General features: G+C 31.6%; 1 protein-coding gene across 1 annotated transcript in view; it reads left to right on the forward strand.

The window, feature by feature from the left end:
• Positions 1 to 19,763, forward strand: part of ARHGAP32 (Rho GTPase activating protein 32) — a 417,059-nt gene that overhangs the window by 232,902 nt on the left and 164,394 nt on the right. Inside the window, exon 6 of the mRNA XM_051986687.1 lies at positions 12,781 to 12,867. Within this exon, the coding sequence (XP_051842647.1) occupies positions 12,781 to 12,867 (87 nt within the window). The remainder of the gene's footprint in view (positions 1 to 12,780; positions 12,868 to 19,763) is intronic.

A 19,763-nucleotide genomic window follows, 5' to 3' on the forward strand; every position in this document is an offset into this window, starting at 1 on the left:
GGATAAGTTACTTAACTCCAATTACCTCAGCAAAAAACAAAAACAAAAACAAAAACAAACATATATATAGATATAGATATAGATATAGATATATATTGATATTATCTATCTATATATATTAAAAAAAACAAGTTTTTCAATTTTTTCAAATGGGGCAATTTTCTCCAATTTATGTTGTAGGTTGCATTGTAATTTTACTTACTGACTACTCCATTTTTGGTCATATAATAAACTCTGCTTGAGTCAGTAACAAAACACTTTTAACATAAGAAAATATGATTCATTCTTGACTCATCTCATGTTTAAAATGATATGAAAAACAAAAGCATGTTATTCAGTGAGTGAATTGAGATTTCCAAACAGTTTCATTGTGTATACATACAAACATGGAAATCTATCCTTTCAACCCTTCATTAGACCATATCAAAGAGGAGATATACTTAATGAAGGACTGGAAAGATAAGTTGAATCTGTATTGAATCTTTAGCATATGAAAATCAGAGACTTTTCTTTGATCCCATCAATAATGGGATCTATAGGAACTTTTTTACCTAGAGAATGACATGATCAGATTTTTGCTTATGAATAGCACTTTTCAAGCTGGATGGAGAATAGGCTAATGAGAGGATAGACTTGAGACACTGTGAACAATTAAAAGTGTTGCAGTTGTTTAGGTGAGAAAGATTGCTGGTCCCATAATCAAGAAATCTGGCTTTAAATTCTGACTGTGAATTGATCCAACTTTTAAAATTCAGTTTGGTATTATGCAGGATAAGTGATTAGCTTGTCAATGCCTATTGACACTGCAGATTTTATTAGATGTTTCTTTTTTTTTTTTTGTTTGTTTGTTTTGTTTTGTTTTTTCCACTTTTATTATTTATTTATTTTTAATATAGCTTTTTATTTACAAGATTTATTCATGGGTAATTTTTCAGCATTGATAACTGCCAAACCTTTTGTTCCAATTTTCCCCCTCCTTCCCTCCATCCTGTCCCCCAGATGGCAGGTTAACAAATACATATTAAATATGTTAAAGTATAAATTAAATATAATATAAGTATACATGTCCAAACAGTTATTTTGCTGTACAAAAAGAATCGGACTTTGAAATAGTGTACAATTAGCCTCTGAAGGAAATCAAAAATGCAGGCGGACAAAAATATAGGGATTGGGAATTCAATGTAATGGTTCTTAGTCATCTTCCAGAGTTCTTTCGCTGGATGTAGCTGGTTCAGTTCATTACTGCTCAATTGGAACTGATTTGGTTCATCTCATTGCTGAAGATGGCCACGTCCATCAGAATTGATCATCATAGAATATTGTTGTTGAAGTATATAATGATCTCCTGGTCCTGCTCCTTTATTCTTAAGAGATTCAATTAAGAGATTAACATATTCTTAAGAGATTCAAAGGAAGAAGCAAAGATCTAGTGTATACAAAAATATTCATAGTAGTGATCTTTGTTTTTTTCAATGAGCTTGTGTCTATTTGGAAATGTTTTTTTTTTTTAAATCTGATATATAAACAGAATGAAATATTGAGTAGTAGGAAATGTCTAATATGAAGAATTAGAAAAACGAGATTTACATAAACTTATGCAAAATGAAATATGTAGGATCGAAAGAATATGAGCAATGACTTACAACCACTATGTATTGCAAAGTTCTTTTCTTATTATATTTTTATTTTTCCTAATTACATTTAAAACAGTTTTTTATATTTGTTTTTTAAAATTTTGACTTCCAGATTCTCTTCCTTAGCTCCATTCTCAGCTCTCATTAAGAAAGAAACTTGTGAGGTTATGCAAAACATTTCCATAGAAATCATGTTGTGAAAGAAAACATAGATCTTTTCCCTTCCTCACCCCCCTCCAAAAAAAAAAAAAACCCTTAAGAAAAATCAGGGAGGGAGAGAGACAGAGGGAGAGAAAAAAGGAAGAAAGGGAAAAGAGAGAGGGGAGGGAAGGAGGCGGGATAGAGAGAGGAGAGGAGAGATAAAAAGAGAGAAAGGGAGGGGGAAAAAGAACACTCTAATATGTTTTAATCTGTATTCAGACACTATCAGTTCTTTCTCTGGATACAATAGGATTTTTCATCCTAAGTTTTTTCAGAGTAGGTGTGGATCATTTTATTGCTGAGAATAGCAAAGTCATTTATAGCTGATTATCTTACAACATGCAAAATTCTTTTTTCAAAGAAGTTGCACTCTGAACTGATAATCATTACTTGAATAACCAGTGAAGCTCTTTGAAAATAAAGAATGAAGTACTCCATTCTTCTTGAACTATTTGAACATAATGTTGAATACATTACCAGAGGCTAATGCTATATCAGATATTTTTGCTTAACTATCATTTAATTATAAGAGAGTTTAATCTGGAGGGCTGTTACAGAAATGATGGTAATATTTATTTAAGAAATAAAAAAGAGAGAAATAAGAATATGAACAACAAAGTAACTGCAGAAAGTGGAGCAGTACATCTGAGTAAGAAAAATTTAGTGGAAGGTAGAGTTCCTAGCTCTTTAAGTTGGAAAGAACATATCTGGTGGCTTAATATAGGCCAGATTTTAGATTTATGAGTCCTGTTTACATCATATTTGATAAGTGGTGATCCATTGTTTGTCATTTGAGAAAATTCAATAGCTGGTTGCTCCTATGGCTTTCAGGTTATTTTTGAACAACTATAGCTGTTAGGGTTTTCTTATATTTCCTTATATTATATATCCTTCTTATAAATTCTAACATGTATTGTAGTTCTAGCCTATAGAATCAAGCAAAACAAATGTAATTCATTACCTCTTCCTTTACCTAATATTCATATGACATGACCATAGTGATATTCCTACTCTTCTTCTTTGTATGCACTCCATTTTGTTTCTGTTATAAAATGGTACCATATATTTGATACAACCAAATGGGACTTGAAGAAGGCAGGGTATGATAGAACTGCCACTTTGTTCTAGACAAAGGCTTTTTTAACAATTTTTTTTGTCACGGATTATTTTCTCATTCTAGTGAAGCTTATAAAACTCTTCTCAGAATAATATTTTTAAATGCATAAAATAAAATACATCAAAATTAGAAATAATTTGAGTTCAAGCAAAAAATCTTGAAAAATTGTACTGAAAGAAAAATGTATTTTTTTCTACATCCAAGCTTATAAATTTCCTGAAACCTAATCACAGACACTGTTCTATACATTTTATTTCTGTAGTCTAATCTAAGATCTTGTTATCTCTTTTGGTTGCCACATTTATTATTAACTCTTATAGACTTTGCCATCTATCTTAGAACTTTTATTATTGTGGTTACAAGATCTGTGATATGCTGAATAAGGTGATACTGTATAAGATCTGAGGTAGATTCATTATGTAAAAAATTATGATATACGTAGTGAATTTAGTAGAAACTTTTTGAAATGTTAAGAGAACTGTTGGTTTCTAGTACTTTCCTGCAACAGCATTGCTTCATAGGGAATATTCCAACTTTCTTTGCATTTAATGTTTAATAAATGTTTTAAAGTGAAGTTTAAATGGTGCAGGATTAGTGGTTATAGAGGAGAAAAGAGAAAAACTGCTTTTTTGAAGGGAAAGGAGATTCCTTTGTGATGTTTAGGGGAGGAATGATATTGATGAATTCATATTGCTGCTATTAAGATGTAAAAGGATATTGAACTTACATTCATGAGGGTGGAATGAGGGATGGACCACAAAATACACTATTGTACAGATTACCAGGATCTTTAGGAAAGAAGTTTTAGCTTTGATTCCCCCTCTCCCCTAAAGGACTTTTGCTTTGGTTATTGCTACTTCACTGAGATAGCTTATGTAATGGTGCATACTGATTATGGTTACAAACTGTGTGGGATTAACTTTTATGAGTCTGAAATCATTGGTTGAATGTGGTAGTGGGGTGTGCTTTATTGGTTATGTTATGCTTAATTGAGTTGCTGACCTATTAAATTAAGTTTCCATGGCTGTAACAATTATCATGACTTGCCTTCTGGATACATCACTCTTACCTTCTTTTTTTCAGATGATTATAAGTAAAGGACTTTATCTTATAATTTCTCTTTGTGTTCAGTTTATCTCATCTTTTGTAGCTATATTTGTTTTTTGAGACTTAGCTTTTTCATTCACAGATTTGATGAGCTCTTATCCAAGTCATGTAATGATGTTGCAGAAGGAGTATGCTAGATCTAGAGTCAAAGGATCCCAGTACAAATTCTTTCTGTCCTACTTATTATTTTTGTAACCATAAAAGTTTCATAACATTTATGGGCCTTAGTTTCCTCATTTGAAAAATAATGGAGTTGTACTGGATGAACTCTAAGGTTCCTTAAAGCTCTTAAGTCTGATCCATGAATAGAAATGGAAAAGAGCAGTAGCCCTAAGATACCTTACCAGAGATTTCTTTCTGTATTAACAGAGATATAGGTTTCAAGTTAAATGATCCATAAATGAGCCTTAGTATGACTAAGCACTTTCTCAAGTCCCTACTCATTGTCAAAATGCAGATGCACAATTATGTGCCAGAAATGAGAGAAATACAGTTGTTTCAGCAGCTTTATTAATTAAAAAAAGGAGAAAGCCAAACTAAAGATTTCACACTCTACCCTTTTCACTACCAGCCTCCACAATAATGTAGGTTGTACTGTATGATGCACTGGCTTATGTTTTAGGACCCACTCGGTAATTATCTTGCTATAGTTCTTGCCAACATATATCTATACCCTTATCTTACCATCCTTTGCACTAAGCAGTGAAATTTAGCTCTTCCCACCACTGTGAGGAGAAGAGTGAGGCATGAAATGAGAGAGTATACTCAGCTTTGGGTAGCTGTGCTAATTGTAGATTGACCCCTAATTTGGGGAATCTAAGAATGCAGAAATTCTTTTCCATATGCATATTCTCTCCACTTCACCAAAAACTTAAGACATTGATTTAATCCAGCCAGAGGATCAAAGAACAAAGGAAAGTTCAATTGGCTAGAAAGAGAGTTCTAGAATCTAGCTGGAGCCAACACTGTCTACTCATAATTCCAATTGGTGAAAGTATATTCCCCAAATTGAATGAAGCTGAGACATTTTCTTGGTCCAGAGCTAAGAGTAAATCCATTGTGAAAGGAACAGTTGAAACATGACTAATTGAAGAATATAAGGAGGAAAAAAGAGTCTAAAAATACCATAGATTTCAAGAGAGAAAAAAGATTAAAAACTCAGTTAAAAAGTGCACAAGCAGATATAGAAGACAGTAAAATCAGAAGGTGATAAATAACCAGACATTTAAAAGATTGCAAAAACACTTAATTAAAAATTTTAAGGCAGAGGAAATTGAATCAATAATTAAGAGCATTAGAACTCTGTTGATTCCCCTAGAGCATGGATGGGGAACTTTTTTTTTCTGCCAAGGGCCATTTGGATATTTATAACATCATTCTAGTGCTATACAAAATTATCATCCTACTTAGAACTCTTGCAGTGCAAGAGGTACCTTTTAGCTCTTCATTGCCTACGGTTGCCTTAGCAAATGATTTCATGGGCCTGTGGGCTGGATGTTCCCCACCTCTGACTTACAGAGACTATGGAATTAGAACAAGATGTTATAGAATGATTAAAGAGAGAAATCAGAACCTTGAAAAAAGAATTTAAGTGGAAATAAAAGGCAAAATTTATAGCAAGAGTAGTAGAATTAGTTGACTGGAATATAATGAGCATATAAGGTGAACATTTTGTCCCCCAAAACAAGATACACAAAGAAGACAATTTAAGGATCATAAGCTTCCTAGGAAAACATGACAAGTCAAAAAACTTGAAAAGTATAATGCAATAAATAATATAAGAAAACTACCTGGAACTTTTGAATATAGAAAACCAAATACCAACAGACAGAAGCCAGATTACCTACAGAACATAGGGAATAAGAAGAGCTTAAAGTTTAAGATGCATAATGATTAATTTTAACCATTACAGTGGATGTGTAGAGATCATTTGTTCTTTTGGTTTGGACTTTTTTTTTTTCCTCCAGATTTTCCTTTACTTTAGTATATCTGTGTTACTTCTCTAGTAGACTTGTATTATTTCTCTTCTTTCTTTCATTTCTTTGTGTGAATTTACTATCATGGATTGAACTTATTCTATTCTGCTAATTATTTCTGCTATGTAGACCATAAATTCTTCTACTTGTTCCTTTTTAATTTCAAGGTTCTGATTTCTCTCTTGCACCATTCAGGAATATCCTGTTGTGGTTCCATTATTTTATGGGAATCCATAGGATTCTCTGTTTCATCAAATATTGATTCTTTTTTCTTTATCTTATATTATTTTTACAAGTATTTATAGTCATTTAGAAATCATGACAACCATTTACTCATGTTTTTTAATGTCTTCCTGTTGTTTATGTATATTTTAGCTTTGTAACCAAGTTTTCTTTGTCTTAAGACCTTTGGTGGTTTCAATCTTTTTTACTTTGTATTTCCCTATTACTCAGTTTCAGAATTCCTTCCCTTTAGTCTGTTCTCAGTCCTAATCTTTCTCAACTTCTCTGCAGCATTTGACCACTGTCAAATATCAGTCACTGTCAGACATATTCTTTGTTTTCTAAGTTTTCATCATTTTCTCTCTCCTGATTTTTCTCTTACCTCTGACAATTCTTTCCCATCGAAAGCATGCCTACTAATTATTGATACACCTTAAGGCTCCTATCCTGAATCATCTTTTTTTTTTTTTTTCTCCTTTTGGCAACAACTCAACTCCCATGAAGTAAATTATGAAAAGAAAATTCCCAGTTTACAATTTTGCTTATTTTTACAGGAGACCTGTAAAAGATTAAGAAGGGGTATAGGGGTTAGACATGGCTGTCCATTTACATGGAAATGTGGGCTTATTCTAAAATGACATTTATTATTTCAAGAAAGGGAGAATAATAGTGCTTCTTTCTCCATATATATGGCTCATTATCGAGCTCTATACTCTTTCCTGAACTCTAGTCCCATATTACCAGTTGCCTATTAGACATTTAAAACATAGTATCCCAGACATATCTCAAACCCAACAAATCTCAGTAATTGTCTCTCTACATCCATAACTTTCTTTCAAACTTCTCTCCTTCTGTTAAGGGCACTATCACTCTTAAATTCTCCTGGTTTCATAATCTCCTCATTATCCTTGACTTCTCTACTCTTTCTTCCTCATCCCACATAGCTAATCAATTGCTAAAACATGTCATTTCTATTTTTAGGGTGGAGATAGAGGGCGGTAAGTAGGAGGGAGAAGTATAAGGTTCCCATCTGTTACCAAGATAATGAGTTGCTTTAATAAAATAATTAGAAAAGGAGAGGACTGTTAAAGTGTTATGTCAAGAAAATGGAATTGCTTTACTAGATTGTAAGCTTCATGAAGCCAGAACTCTCTTTTGTATTTCTCATGTGTGTGTATTGTCTCAATTAGAATTTAACCAAAGAGTAAACAACATGGTAAAAGGTTTAAAAAAAAAAAAAAAAGATCTCTGAGCAATATGACATTTATTTGAAGGGACATGTCTCTTGTCAATAAATGGGTCAATGGCTTGCTTCAATTTATGTCAAAGATACTGAGTAAAAGAATATTTTTATATTCTGTACTCTGTTTTGGAGAGTACAGAATAAAGAACAGAACTGGGTAGCTTATATTATGATACTGAGGGCAACTTTAAATTTGAACCATTACAGTGCAGTTGACCTTTGAACCCAATTCAGAGACAATGAATCATGACATAAATAGTTGTAGTACAAAATTAAATGTAAAAAGGATCAATAAGTAAAGTACAGGATCATTTTTAATTTTCCCAGTATGAGAGCTAGTAATATTACTGCTTGCATCTATTATAATGATTTCTGGTTTTTGAAAAATCATGTTTACTGTATATAGAAGTTTCTCTTAAATCTTAATATTTGTTTAAATTTTAATTGCTTAAAATGGCACTAAATCTTTTGGAACACTTGGTAGAAAACAACTGCTTTGAGCTCTTCATTGTTCTTTTGTATGAAAATAACGTATCAAAAATCATAAAAAAAATCACTTAAAGTGAACATGTAATTTTATTTCCATTCATATTCTGTGGTATTTCCAATTTCCTTTTATATACATTTTACTTTAAAGAAGTTTTAATTGGAAAAATTAAAAGCCAGAGAATTTGAAAATTATTTCTTTGGAACTCTGTGTATAGCTTCTCCAGAAATTGTTATAAAGAAATTTCCATTGTAATTTCTATTTAAGTGGCATTGAGATTAAAAAATATGGTGAATAAGTCAAAAGAAGTAAGAATCAGTGTTTCATTTCAGAAAAATGATAAATAATTCTATCACTCTTTGACTTGCACACCCCCATGACCTCCTCTCAATCAGACTTAGGGCCTTTACAATCACAATTGTAATCAAATTTCCATCTTTTCTCTTTCTTTTGGCTCTTAAGCACAATAGATTTTCTGGTGTTTTCTAAATCGTAAGATGGAAAAGAAAGCAATTGATTTCTCTAAACTTCAAATTAAACATGAAATAGTGTGGAAATGGTTAACTGCACCATAACTGGTTAAGTGGAACTTAAAATGATATTAGCAATCATGTTCATCTTAGGAGCAATGCATTGATCCAGAAAAAGATAGGAAAGGGAATTGAATGTGCAGAATTCAATGTGATTTTGTTGAAATTCTCTTCCTTTTGGAGCTGATGTTCTAAAGTTTTCCAATTAATTAATCTTTTTAAAATTAGCCACTAGAAAACTGAGCTAATAGGCAGTCTTTGGCTAGGCAAGTCATTTCTAGAAAGTATTGATTATTGTATCAGGAATAAATTCATTTTAAGGAGTTTTCAATGTCTATTAGTAGTTGATAAATTGTAATAAAAGATTAAGAAAATGTTATTTATGAAGTTGTATGGTCATACTTTGAAAGAGAGGAATTAAGTTTTAAGAAAGAAAGTTGCATTCCTAAATGTATGTTTCTTAAAATTCCATGCATATGTCTGTTTATATATACATGTATGAGATAGCTGGCTTATACATGCATGGAAGTTTTGGAAGTCCAAGCCTTAGTTCATACCTGGCCTTAGTTAGGTACTTGTTTGTGTTTTCCTGGGCAAGTCACTGAATCTTTTTTTTTTTTAAGAATAATAATAGTATTTACCTCCCAAGATTGCTGTGAAGATCATTTGAGATAATATTTGTAAAATGCTTAGGTTGGTACCTGGCACATATCAGGTGCATATTTATTCTCTCCCTCTAGTATGAATGTGTGTGTGTACATACATATGTGTACATATATGTATGTGTACATGTACATTCAGTTTTATTCTCTTCCTGGAACTGCAATTCTATATGACCATTTGTTTATTAGACCAGTTATAACAAACTCAAATAGAATAGGAGCCTTGAAAAGGATTCCTATGGGAACCTATTTACTTAGAGAGCTGCATATTAACATAATTTGTTTTATTGTGATTTTGCTAAATATTTCAATATTACTTTTTAATCTGATTCTGGCACTTGGGAGTGTTGTAGGTCACACATGCTATTTATTTGACACCAGCATTAAACATTTCAAACTACACATCTTAGGTGTTTCAAACTCAGTATCATTAGAACTGGTCATTATCTTCCCTCCTGTCTTTTCTTCTTCCATACGTCTCCATTTCTGCCAAAGTTGCATCTTTCCTTGTCACAATTCTCAGCTCACTCTTTCTCATCCCATATATCCAGTGATTTATCACATTATGTTGTTTCTACCTGCACAATATTTCTGACTAGAATCTAGTCTTTTATCTGCATACCCACAGCTACTACCTTAGTTTAGGCCTGGCTTATTTCAGCAGTCTCCTCATAGTTTTCCCTGCTTCCAAGTTTATCTCCATTTCAGTTAATTCTTCATGCTGTTGCCAAAGTAGTTTTCCTTAAATGTAGTTCTGACCATGTGATTCTCCACCTCAATCAACTTTACTGGAATTCTGTTACCTTTAGGTTAAAATATGAATGTCTCTTGTTTAGCTTTTAAAGCCCTTCACCACCTGAGTTATTTTTCCAGTATCATTGGATATTATTGACTTTCCATGCTCTGCAGTTCGGTCAAGTTAGCTACATTTAATTCCTCACAACAACACTCCATCTCCTATTTTTGACCTTTTGCATTAGTTGTCCCCCACAATGTAAGGCGATTTTCTCATTACTTATGTTTCATAAGGTCCTTGTTCTTGTAGCACAAACATCATTTGCATGAAATCTTTCATGATCCTCTCAAACTGTTGGTGCTTTTCCTTCCAAGCTACCTTGAATGAACTACTGTCAGTTTTTATTTGTTCATTTTCTAATTATGCCATTTGTTTTGTATATCCATTTATATGTCCATATATATTGATTTGTTAAAATAAAACTTGTATTAAAGATGTAACTTTAATTTTTTTTGTTTTGTTAATTTTTTTCTTTTACATTTTAGAGAAATTGTTTAGTTAATAGTATCAATGTCAAGGGAATCCATTTACTAACTAACTGACATTTTAAGGATATTACGATAAAAATATGAGAAAATGAATATGATTTTAAAAAAATCATTCTGATTAAATTATATTGCTAGGCTAATTTAGATTTAATGGAGAACACTATTCAGAAACATTGTATAGTTTTAAATGAAAATAAATAATTTGTAAATTTTCCTCATAGACTTGAAAAATGTGTATGTATAACAGTCTATTAAGTGTCCTTTAGAATGTAAGGTTCTTTTGAGTAGGGATTGTTTCATTCTTTGTACTTCTATACACATCTCTTAACAGTGCCTTTCACATAGATAACATATAATAAATGCTTGTTGATTGTTAAATTGAACTCAGTGACATGTTTGAATTCTAGGATATTGAGACATTTCTACAACATCTCTAGGATTGTGGATCAGTCACAATCCTCTCTTAGTCTTGACACGCTACATGTTACAGATATTGAATTAAGATAGTGCATATTGGATTACTATTGAACTAATATGGTGGTGGAAACTTTAAATCTAGAGTTCAAAAATATGTGTGCCTCCTGTGCCAGAAAATCCTTAAGATTAAAAAGAGACATCTCTTCCACACGATAAACTTTTACATGTTTGAAAAACAATACCTCTAAGGAGGTGCGTGGCTCCAGGTATTTTCACAGTCTGTCCCCTATGCCTGAAATTCTGTCCTTCTTCACCTCTGCTTCCTGACTTTCTTTTCAAGTCACATTTATTTCATATTTCCAAGGATAGCTATCAGAGGTCCTGTCCTAAACTAATACACCATCAAAATTCATATGTATGATGACATAAAATTTTATTCACAAAAGAAATATAAACAGATAGAAGTTCTTGGAAGTATTTAGTTTCAGATAAAATTACGTCTTCTACAAGAAAACTTTCCCAATCTTCCTTAAGGTTACTGCTTTTTCTGTCAGTTATCTTTATTCTGTCACTTTATTTTGTATGTGTATTTTTTTGTACCTAGTTGTTTTTATTTCCCTTATTACATGTGAACTCTTTGAGAAGAGGAGTCTTCTCTTCTGACTTTTTTACATCCCCAGAGCTTAGCATAATGTTGATGTTTGACTAAATGATTCTTTGTCAAAGAATTTTTCCTGCTTAGCCGCCTCCAGAAGCTTGTGTTTTTGGCTCAGAGATCTCCATTATCCTCAATCTCTTATCTAGTCTGTTCTCCAATGCCCTTTATCTTTGTCAAGTTTACCTTAGTTTTTCTACCCCCTTTTCTATCTTTCCCATTTATAAACTGTTCTATTTGGTTGCTTTTCCATTTCCTCTATTAATCAGTCAACAGGTTGTTAGTGCCTGTTATGGAAGAGATTTGTTCTAAGAGTTAGGGATACAGGTTTAAAGAATAAAGAAGTTCCTGATCACAATGAACTTATATTCTAATGGGGTAGAGATTCAAATATGTATATAAGTATCCATACATGATATAAAGTGAACAATATAAAAATATTAAATGTAAAATATTTTTGGAAGGAGGGCATTGGCTGTTGAAGGAAAGATATTTTGTTGAATATTATGTTTGAACAATATCTTAAGGGAAAACCAGGATTCTGGGTCAGAAGTATGGAGGGAAGGCTTTCTGTGAATGTGGAAGAATCAGTGTTTAGGCACAGAGATAAGTGATAGAATGTTTTGTTCAAGGAGAAGAAGCCATTGTGTTTGGATTGCAGCAAATGGGAGGGGATTAATGTCCAGTAAGATTGGAAAAAATACATTGGAGCCAGGTTTGGGGATTTAAAAAACTTAACATATGAATTTATTTTTTATTCTAGTAATAATAGGAAACTACTGCAGTCGATTGATGAGTGGAACCACTTAATTATATATTTTCTTAAAGAAATTAATTTTTAAAAATCAGTTTATTCTTGTAAGTACATGGAAATTAATTCTTACTCATTTTGTTTTCTAAATACCTTGCTTAGTGCATTGCATATTATAGGTACCCAGTATGTGTTGCATAAATGGAATAAAGATTGTTTTGGGCAGAGTAAGTGGTTGCTATTATATAATTACAGTTAGGTTAAAATTTTACATACAGAATACAAAAATAATTTTGAGAGATCTCTATTTTTAGAAAGTCTTCAAAATATTTCATCTGACTATTCACAAGCAGACATCAAATTTTTATGTCTTTGCACCAGAATTGTCTTAGAGAAAGTTGACTTGAATTTTGTCTTGTCTACTGACCTAGGATGTCTTGCTCTTTCTTTTTTCCTCCCTTTCTTCTTCTTCTATTCTTTATCCTTTGATATAGCTTTCACTCTCAGAGGAGCAGAATGAAGTCATGAGAAATGGCTGTGAATCCAAGGAGCTGGTCTACCTTGTACAGATTGCTTGTCAGGTAAATAACAAGAGTTTTATTAATTCATATTGCACATGTGGTCATAGTACTTAATAACAGTTCTTAATAGAAAAAGCTGTGACAATGTCATTTGATCAATCCATAGAAAAGTATTTCTATGACACTAAAATTGCTGTTGAGCTATAAACAGCTAGTAGGTTACAAAATAAATGATGTCTTGTTAAAGAGAAAAGCAATCATGTGGCTCTTACATGATGTAGAATGCTTAAAGATACTTTTGCAATGTCAACATCACATTCAGGTGTATTTTTAAATAGGAGTACTAACTTTAATATTTGTGTATAAATACAGTTGATTGTTGTAGAAATATAGCCATTTCTGTCTTTAAACCTATATTTCATTTGTTTGCAATTAAATAGTTAAGTCACTTTGTCTAATAGATATTTAATTTGTTCCTAAAGGTTAAGAAAAATACATCTGAATAAAAATAAATTCATATAATTAATAAGACTTATGTATGAGTGAAAATTAGATGAAACTTATGAAATGAAACTTTTCCATTTAAATAGTTACAATAGATTGGGATTTCTGAGGCAATAGCTTTTTACCTTACTTTGTGAATTTGTGTTTGTATGGATTTTTTTTTTGTTGCTTCTTAATAGAGTATTTCTTGGGGGAAACTATTATTTCCCTTTACATAACTAAAATATAAAATAATGTGTAATCCCTTATCATTAGCATTGGAAAATATTCCTCTATATCTAGATATTGTCTAGTTAATGTATATTTTTGCATGTATCTCCTAATATGCAAGTTTTTGGTCAATGAGTGTAAAGTTCTGTAAAATAGTGTTTGAGAATCTGGAACTAAGTAATAGTATAGAAAAATTCAGGATTTGATTTAGAACATTATGGTTTTTTTCCTTAAAAACAAAGAACAAAATTAGGTTAAAAATAATTATACTTTTAAAAGATACTAGACTGTGAATTAGAAAAATTATCCTTGGTTTATTTGAAAGAGGGGAAAATTCAGTCATATTTTTAAATTGAAAAAGTCCATTGAAAAAGTTCTCAGATTTGTTCTGCTCCCTTAGAAAATCAGTTTTACAATGTGTATATTTTGTAAGCATTGTGAAAATTCATTCACAAATTGAACTAGTTATCTCTATAGAGAATATCAACTTTCCACCTGCATACTGAAATTTAATTCCTTTTTTCATCCAACACATTTTGGTACTACCTTTCTCTTCTGTCACTGTACATACAGAAATAGTAAATTTTAATATCCTATTATTTTTTATAAATAATTTTAGAAAAATATATATTCTCAAATCAAGTACTTTGTAACTAATATAAATGATTTCCAGTTTTGAATTATGCTACTGCTTCCTTGCACGAGCATAATTGATTTATAAAGGATTATTTTCTTATTTTCCCTTAATAGTATTTTATTTTTCCAAATACACGTAAAATAGTTTTCATCATTCATTTTTGTAAGCGTTTGTTCCAAATTTTTCTTTCTTATCTTCCCCCTCTTCAAAATAGCAAGCAGTTTGATATGTTGTGCAAGAAAAATCAGACCAAAAGAGAAAACTATAAGAAAGAAAAAGCAAACAAGTGAAATATCATGTGAAATAATAGTGAAAATATTAGCTTTGATCTGCAATCAATGTCCATAGTTCTCTCTGTGGATGCAAATAGCATTTTCCATCCCAAATCCCTTAGAATTATCTTGAATCACCACATTGTTGAAAAGAGCCGAGTCCAACACAGTTGATCATCACATAATCTTGTTGCTATGTACAATATTCTTTTGGTTCTTCTCACTTCACTCAGCATCAGTTCATATAAGTTTTTCCAGGATTTTCTGAAATAGCCTGCTTAAATGATTATATTTTGAAATGTCTTTGAGAAAGACATTTTCTCAAGAATCTCTCTTTCTGATCATAAGTGATATTGGGGGGAAAAATTTCTTTTTTTTTGCTATTTGCTTTTCAGACATGTCTGACTCTTAATGGCTGCATTTGGGATTTTCTTTGCAAAGATACTGTAGTGGTTTTGCATTTCCTTCTTCAATTTATTTTACAGATAAAGAAACTGAGGCAAATAGGAATTAAGTGACTTGCCCAGCAATTAATAAAATATCTCAGGTTGGATTTGAACTTAGGGCTTCCTGATATCAGGCCCAGCACAGTCTTGACTGCTCTACTTAGCTTCTCCTTTTTTTTGTTTGTTTTTAGGCCACAGTAATACTGATTTGTACAAAGTGACAATTGCATATATTATGGTATCATAATTATTCTTCTTAACTTAGCTATAGTTATTACTGATGTATCCTAATGTCTGAACTTCTGCACTTCTACCATGGTTGATAGGTATGTCAAATCTTGGTTATATTAAACTACTTACATTTATTTGATGGAAAAGGATCATTAGCAGTCATTTTTATCATAGAGTTTATGGAGCTTATATAGAATATCTAGTTCAACTCCTGCCTAAAGTATGATTTTTCCTCTCCAGTAACCCAGAGAAGTAGGTATCTTAGACCAAGTTTTAGCCTTGAAGCCAAGCTGAATAATCTAATCTTTTTATATGAACAAAACTTCAAAAAATTGAAGGCAGAGATCAGGTGCCACCTGGTTTTCTTTGACTCAGTCAGTACATAAGCCAGTATTTGTTAAACTGTTTCTATGAATTAAGCTCTAGAGATGTAAAAGAAATAGATTCTATTAAAATAATTTATAATCCAGAAGGGGGAAATGACATATACATATATAAAGAAAGTAAAATTGAGTGTGTGAGTGAAAGTAGGTCAATAAAGGCCGAGTATAGAAATTTGAATTTTAGCCTTAAAGGAAATGAAGGCTTCTGAAAATTAGAAGATAAGGAAAAATTCAAAGGTAGATAGTTAGAAATTAAGTATTCTGTCTATCTACAGTGGGTCTCAAACTTTTGTTCTCACTATCTTTATACTATTTTAAAAACTATTGAGGATCTGTCTAAAGAATTTTTGTTTATGTGGTTATATTGATAGATATTTACCATTTTCAAAAAAAAAAACTAATTTGAATTTGCAGACCTTCTGAACAGGTTTCAGAGACCACCAGAGAATCTCTGGACTTGACTTTGAGAACCACTGATCTAGAAGTTCTCAAATTATTAGTCATTTTTTAAAAATGGGAGATAGTAATTTCTAAATATTTTATCTAAAGATTTCAAGGTTCAAATTTGTCATTTTTATAAGTACGTGTGTGTGTGTGTGTGTGTGTGTGTGTGTGTATGGTGTGTGTTTGCATATATATTTGCACACATATATCACATATATTGATGATTGATTAGTGAATAATCATTATGCATCAACTTTTTGTTTGCTACTGTGCAAAGTACTGGATATACATAAAAACCAAAGTGAAGCAGTCCTTGATCTTAAAGAACTTTCCCACTACACTGCGTTGATATCTTATACAAGCCTAATTATTATTATAGTATGGTAATATTTATTGCATATCTATGCCATAGTATTTTGAAAAGAAGCTTTTCAATTTAATTTCCTTTTAAAATGTTTTCATAGTTTTTGTCATTTTATTTTAATATTGCTGTTATCAATAATTTTCCTCTGCTCATCCACATTTAGAACTTTCCGTTGCAATAGAGTTGAACAAAAAATAGTCAAGACATAAGCCACATAGGAAAATATGTCTCCTTTTGCTCCTATGGTTCTTTTTCTTGAGAGGTAGGAATGAAACGCTTTAAAATGAATCTTCTGAGGTCATGAATGGTCATAGCATTGACCAGAATTCTGCAGTTTCTATTATTTTCTTTTACATAATTGTTGTCATGAAGCTTTTTGCCCTATTTCTGCTTATTCTTAGAATCTTTTAAAACACATTTTTGGCATTATTTTGAATTCTTCATAGTTGTAATTTCTTAAAGCATGATGATATTCTAGTGCATTCATATATAACGATTTGTTTAGTGATTCCCTGGTTAATGGATGCTTTCCTTCCATTTCTTTGTTATTATAAAAGATACTACCAATACTCTTGTAAACTTAATTAAGATCTTTTCCTTTCTTTCCTTGTTTTTGGAGAGAATGTGTCTAGCAGTTGCATTATTGATTCAATTTCATTAACCTAATTTTATTCCTTGTTTAACTTCTGAAGACAACAAAGCATCATATTTTTAATTGTTTTGAAGATTATAAAGGTTTAAAGGTTACCAAAATAGATTTTAGCAGGTTAAAAAAAACAAACAAAAAACAAACCTGTTCCTTAGATTCATTACTTAAACTATCAGCTTAATTATTTCTTTCTTGCTTAGCTATTAGCTTAGGCTAATTAGAAATTTTACTTTTGCTATGCTCTCCACCCATAATATTATATAAATCAACATATGTTCAACTGGGAGAGAATCTCTCTCTGTCTTTGTGTCTGTGTCTGTCTGTCTGTCTTTCTGCCTCCCTCCCTCTCTACTTCTCTATGGAAAAAGATAATCCTGCATTATTCTAGTATGCCAAATACAGTAATTCAAACTAATGACATTAAAAGGGACTCATTGTAAGGCTATTTTGTGACCATTAGCTGTTAAACTGCTTTCCTCTAGGCTTTGAAAAACAAGATAACTAAAAAATTCAGTAAAGAATATTTCTTTTTTCTGATTCAATAGACCATCCTTGCTTTCAAATCATTAAAAAAAAAAATTGAAGTGGACTTGATAGGATGTTAAACTTAAAATGTAGGTTTAAAATGTGTCTTATTATAATACTAGTGAGATTTCAGTCCACACAATCTTTAAATTTTTGTAACCTAGAGCTGTGAGGCACTAGAGAAATACAGAGCCACTTTTGAGTGGATTAGAATCTATATTTGTACACAAACCATTGTCATGTATTGTCTTAAGATGTCATAATAATTAATACTAATATATTTTTCATATGGAGACCCCAGTAAATTTTTTACAATCTTAAATGTGGTTTTCATACTTGAAAAAGTTAAAAACCACTGGTCTTCAAAGTTAAAAACTTCACTGAGTATATAATTGAGCAGAACCAAATGGAGGAAATTTCATAAACATTAAGACACTGAATTGCAGATTAAAATCATCAAACAAAATTAAAAAATACCCTTGTATTTAGTGGTATATTAAAATATTAATCAAGGCGAACTTGCTTCATAGTATTGCTGGTTCACAAGTGACAAAGTGAATAAAAACAGGAATAAATTCACATGCCATTACAAACAAGAAGAAACAAATGTATCACACACCTAGAAAGATTCGTATTTTAAAGCTTTCCACTAATACTAACTGACTGATTAGAGAATAGTCCCTTAACTTTTTTCAGTCCAAGTTTCCTCATTATAAAACTGAAATAATAATCTGTGAGAAAGGTACCTGTCTCATAAGTTGTTGTAAAAATCAGATGATATAATGTATGTGACCATTAAAACCCTATATAGCTATCAGCTGTCTTTAGCATGAATTTTTTAAAAATATTGCACGTGGTCGAGTATTTTAGAAAAAAATTAAGGTAGAGCTGGACCATGCTCAGAGAAGTTGATGGACTGACATGTAGGGAATATAACTTTCCAGATTTAAGCTTGGTATCAATGAAAAAGTTTTTTTATTTTGAAATACAAATCTAGTAGTATATTATGACTTTCCAAATTTTTTTTCATGTTTCCAAGATGAAATTCTTAATTTTGAAAAGATTTATTATTATTCTGATATATTTCCCCCAATATAGAATTTTATCTAATAGGAATCATGGTCACTGAGCTTGGAAGCAGGAAGACCCTAAATTCAAATCCAGTCTCAAACATTTACCACCCATTTGACCCTGGGCTAGTCAATTAATTTCTGGTTGCCTTAGTTTCCCAATTGTAAAATGGGGATAACTACTCACAAATGTGGAGGTGGGTAATAGGACCTGCCTCCCAGAATAGTTATGATGATCAGATGAGATGATATTTGTAAAGTTCTATTGTATGTCACATAATAAATTGGTTATTGTTTTTCATTCCTGAAGAGGACCAAGATGACACTGCTATGTTAGAGTCAGTTTATAGTGTGTAAAATTGGCTGGTAAATTGGCTTATCAGACCAATATGAGCTCAGAATGTAGTACCAGAGATCAGGCACAAATAAGCCCTGTGAACATATGCAATGTATTATTTAAATTTGTTCATCTTGCATTTCTTTTGAGTTACTTCAGTCCTGCTTTGCTCATAGAACATAGCCCCATCTTTGATGAGGGACGCCATGGTGGGCAGTCCTATGCCAATGTCTCCCATGTCACTCAGTCAGTTCTAGAATTCTTCAGAGAGTCCTTGGGAGTGCCTTTGTATCGTTTTTTAAAAAAATATATATTTATTTGTATTTTTTTTTCTGACAACCATGTGAGCAGTTGCCTTTTGTGAATTCTTCATAAAATAACTTTTTAAGCAAGCCTAAATTTGGCATTTGAACTACATGGCCAGTTCATCAGAGTTGCACTCTGCAGTAGAGTTTGAAATCTTGGCAGTTTAGTTTAAGAAAGGATCTTAGTGTCCAGTGCTTTATTCTGGCAGGTGATTTTCAGAATCTTTCTAAGACAATTCAAATTTTAGTGATTGAGTTTCCTCGCTCGACACTAGTATACTATCCAGGTTTCACAAGCATACAACAATGGCTCTATAGACCTTCAGTTTGGTAGTCACATAGGAAGTACTTTATAAATATTTTATTTCCTTTCCTTCTTTTTTCCCTTCCCCTATATGTTATCCCTTACCAATTAGTGGGGAAAATGTTTCATCATCTCATCTCTGAAAGGTTGTTTTGTGCCTTTAATTTGACTTAACTTCCTTTTAATGTTTTTTTTTTTGTTGTTGTTGTTGTTGTTGTTGTTGTTTGCTTGTAGTACCATAATCATTGCATAAATTACTCTCCTCACTTCATGTT

The sequence above is a fragment of the Antechinus flavipes genome, chromosome 3 (genome assembly GCF_016432865.1).
Source record: "Antechinus flavipes isolate AdamAnt ecotype Samford, QLD, Australia chromosome 3, AdamAnt_v2, whole genome shotgun sequence".
Lineage (NCBI taxonomy): Eukaryota > Metazoa > Chordata > Mammalia > Dasyuromorphia > Dasyuridae > Antechinus > Antechinus flavipes.